The 2,836-nt window shown below is 35.3% G+C and overlaps 1 protein-coding gene across 1 annotated transcript in view; it reads left to right on the forward strand.

Annotated features, from left to right (window-relative positions):
• LOC118736741 (protein UBASH3A homolog) overlaps positions 1-2,836 on the forward strand; it is a 16,919-nt gene that overhangs the window by 10,547 nt on the left and 3,536 nt on the right. Inside the window, exon 2 of the mRNA XM_036466757.1 lies at positions 80-246. Coding sequence (XP_036322650.1) covers positions 80-246 — 167 coding nt within the window. The remainder of the gene's footprint in view (positions 1-79; positions 247-2,836) is intronic.

Consider the following 2,836-nt stretch of genomic DNA (forward strand, 5'->3'; position numbering starts at 1 on the left):
TATATACCCGAGCTCATCTTTGGTGTCTTGCGTCTTGATTTTATTCCTTAAATGTTTTTAATTTACATATCTTTTTTAGGCAAAGATGTCCTGATGGCTGGCAAAACGACTCGCCACTTACGAATATCGGTCTCTATCAAGCAAAATTGACTGGAGAAGCGTTACTTGAATCCAATGTATGCATCGATCATGTTTATTGTTCTCCAGCCTATCGTTGCGTACAGACCTGCATGAGCACACTAGAAGGTGGGAAGATATTTTAGGGCCTCAACCGAGTAATGCCCAAATGGCAGTATCCATTTCAAATACTTCACCTCATCACATTTTTTGTCACAAATTCTGGGCCAGTTTTTCAGTGCCAGTTTAAACATAGATTGCGTAAACTGTGTTTATCTTGAACAGCTGGCTGACATTTCATTGGCTAATCTTAGTTTAAACCAGCCAACTCGAGCGTTTAAACTAAGTTTTAGCCACATCCGTGTACTGACCCTTAAAACATAATCTTGATATTTTGATGTAGTTAAAAATAAGCGAACATTTTTTTCCTAGAAGATATTAGTTGCGATCCCGTACGAGTCCGGACTAGTCAGAATCAGTCAGATTTTACTGGAAATCGATCCCGTACTCGGTTCTCTGACTATTGAGATGACAAAAAAGAGAGTAAATACGGTTCTCTCTCTGTCAGGAGTTACCAGTTTTAGTCCGAGAATTTTTTGCTGGTAAATTCTGGTAAATTGTCAAACGATCAGCTGTAGTGTGTTTGGCAACCAAATTGTAAACAAAAGAAAAGTGCACTCTGCTAATTCATGTTGAAAAGTATTTAATGACTTGTTTAAGTGGATTCTTATGAATTTGAAAGTATTTTTAGTTATTTACATGTGTGAGCATACAAAATAAGCAAAAATTTACAACCAAAGGAGGTTATGTTGAAGTTGACAGAAGTTACAATTTTTTACTAGAAAGCGATCCCGTACTTTTCAATGTTACTCTCAATTTTTATTTTTTGACAGTTTTACTAGTCCGACTCCGAGGAATACAGGATTGCACCTATTGTGTAACTACTATCAAGCCCTACAATAAACAAAATCATGGGATTATGTGTAAGGGGGTTTAACGCATTAGGGGAAAGAGCTACTGAAAATGTACACACATATGTGGGCGTAAATTAGGAAATATTGAGCAAATCGAAACCTGTAGCAAAATTTTGCAAGCGATTTTTTTAACTGTTAACTCTTCGAGTAAGTGTCCTATTGTCCCTTATAAATGGGGGAATTCAGAACGGTATCGTAAGTGTCGTATTTTTTTATGTCGTAAACTTTAAACGCCTAAAACTATACTAACTGGGTTCGCAAAGTACTATCAAAGTCATATTCTGCATTTACGCAGGGTTAAAAAATAGTTGGTTGTGGGTTCAAGTTCTCTAAACATTTATTTAAGCTTTTAAAATTTGCGACGTACAACAATACGACATTTACTACACTGTTGTGAATCCCTAATATGTATATACATACATAATACGTGATGGGATTTCTTGTCTAGATCATCAATCTGCACCGTTCGTTCGATTTTCAAAAATCAGGTGTCAAGTTGAAGGGCTTGGGATGTACATAGGTGTGCAATAGGTTCTTACTTTTTTTTAAAAGATCCGCACTGTTCATTCAATTTTCCAAAATGAGATGCCAAATGAAACGGCTTGAGCTCTGGATGAGTAGTATGATTTTACTGTTTCGAAACGAGTTGCCACTTTTAAGAAGTTAAATCCAAATACTCAAAAAAGTTAAATCAATTATTACAATGTGGGTATCAATCGAAATGGCTTTGAAAGTGCTTTATGCAGCGTTTTTGCTGCATTTAAAATGTAACATTTAGCACTTTCGAACATATATTTTCGAAGAGCGTTCATGCTATCGCATTTACCAAATGTACATTTACGCGAGTTCGAAATCGTATGCTTCTGACAAACAGCCCTGTTCCAGCCGCTTACTCAGATCCGTATCTATCACGATCAATTCGCACCGAGAAGATAATCTGCAAAAAACCCTACTGAAAAGGGAAAAAGAAATTTTAAACAAAAAATTCAATACAAAAACTTCAATTGTCTTTAACCATAACCGAAAATTTATTTGTGTATTATTCATTTGTCAGTGCTGTCAGTTGAAATTTCCTCAATTAAATGGGGAAAAAACAAACAGAGTTGATCACAAATTGAGCCAGATTTCTATCAGTATCACATCGATGTTGAATTTGCGCAACCTTTTTGTTTCCAAATAATGTAAAATAATAAAGGAAATCTCGATCGGCGATCGCTGAAACGCAGCTAGCAACTGTATACGCGGAAAAGCAATGTGGCCACTTTTCTCATTAAACCATGTTCGAATCGTGGACATTTTTGAAGATCACAGGGTCGCTTCTAGCATTTGGTCTCTTAATGCAGAAATAGAGTTGCATTTAGGTGACGAATTTTGTATGGATAAATGTACATTTAGAGTAGCATTTAGAGCTAAATGCGCTAAATTTGCTTTTCTGCGTAAGCAAAGGCAATTAGGTAATGGAAATACATATGTATCACAATATGAGCGTCAGACGAAAGAGGGCTAATTTGAAAATAATTAGATTAGATTGCCACCTGTTGCAAAAATCGAATTTAATTAAAATATACACAAGTTACAATAATTATAAAACATGCGTGTTAAACGAAAGTTTTAGGAAATCTTTAGTTTGAATATTTTTGAGCTGTTTGAAGCGGTTTGCCTCCTGTTTCAAAAGTTAAATTGAAGTTATTGAATAACTCAAAAGAATTCTTTGAAGATGGGTATCAATAGAAGTGGATTTCAAA

The sequence above is a fragment of the Rhagoletis pomonella genome, unplaced genomic scaffold (genome assembly GCF_013731165.1).
Source record: "Rhagoletis pomonella isolate Grant_MI unplaced genomic scaffold, Rhpom_1.0 Rhpom_scaffold_00004, whole genome shotgun sequence".
NCBI classification, from domain to species: domain Eukaryota; kingdom Metazoa; phylum Arthropoda; class Insecta; order Diptera; family Tephritidae; genus Rhagoletis; species Rhagoletis pomonella.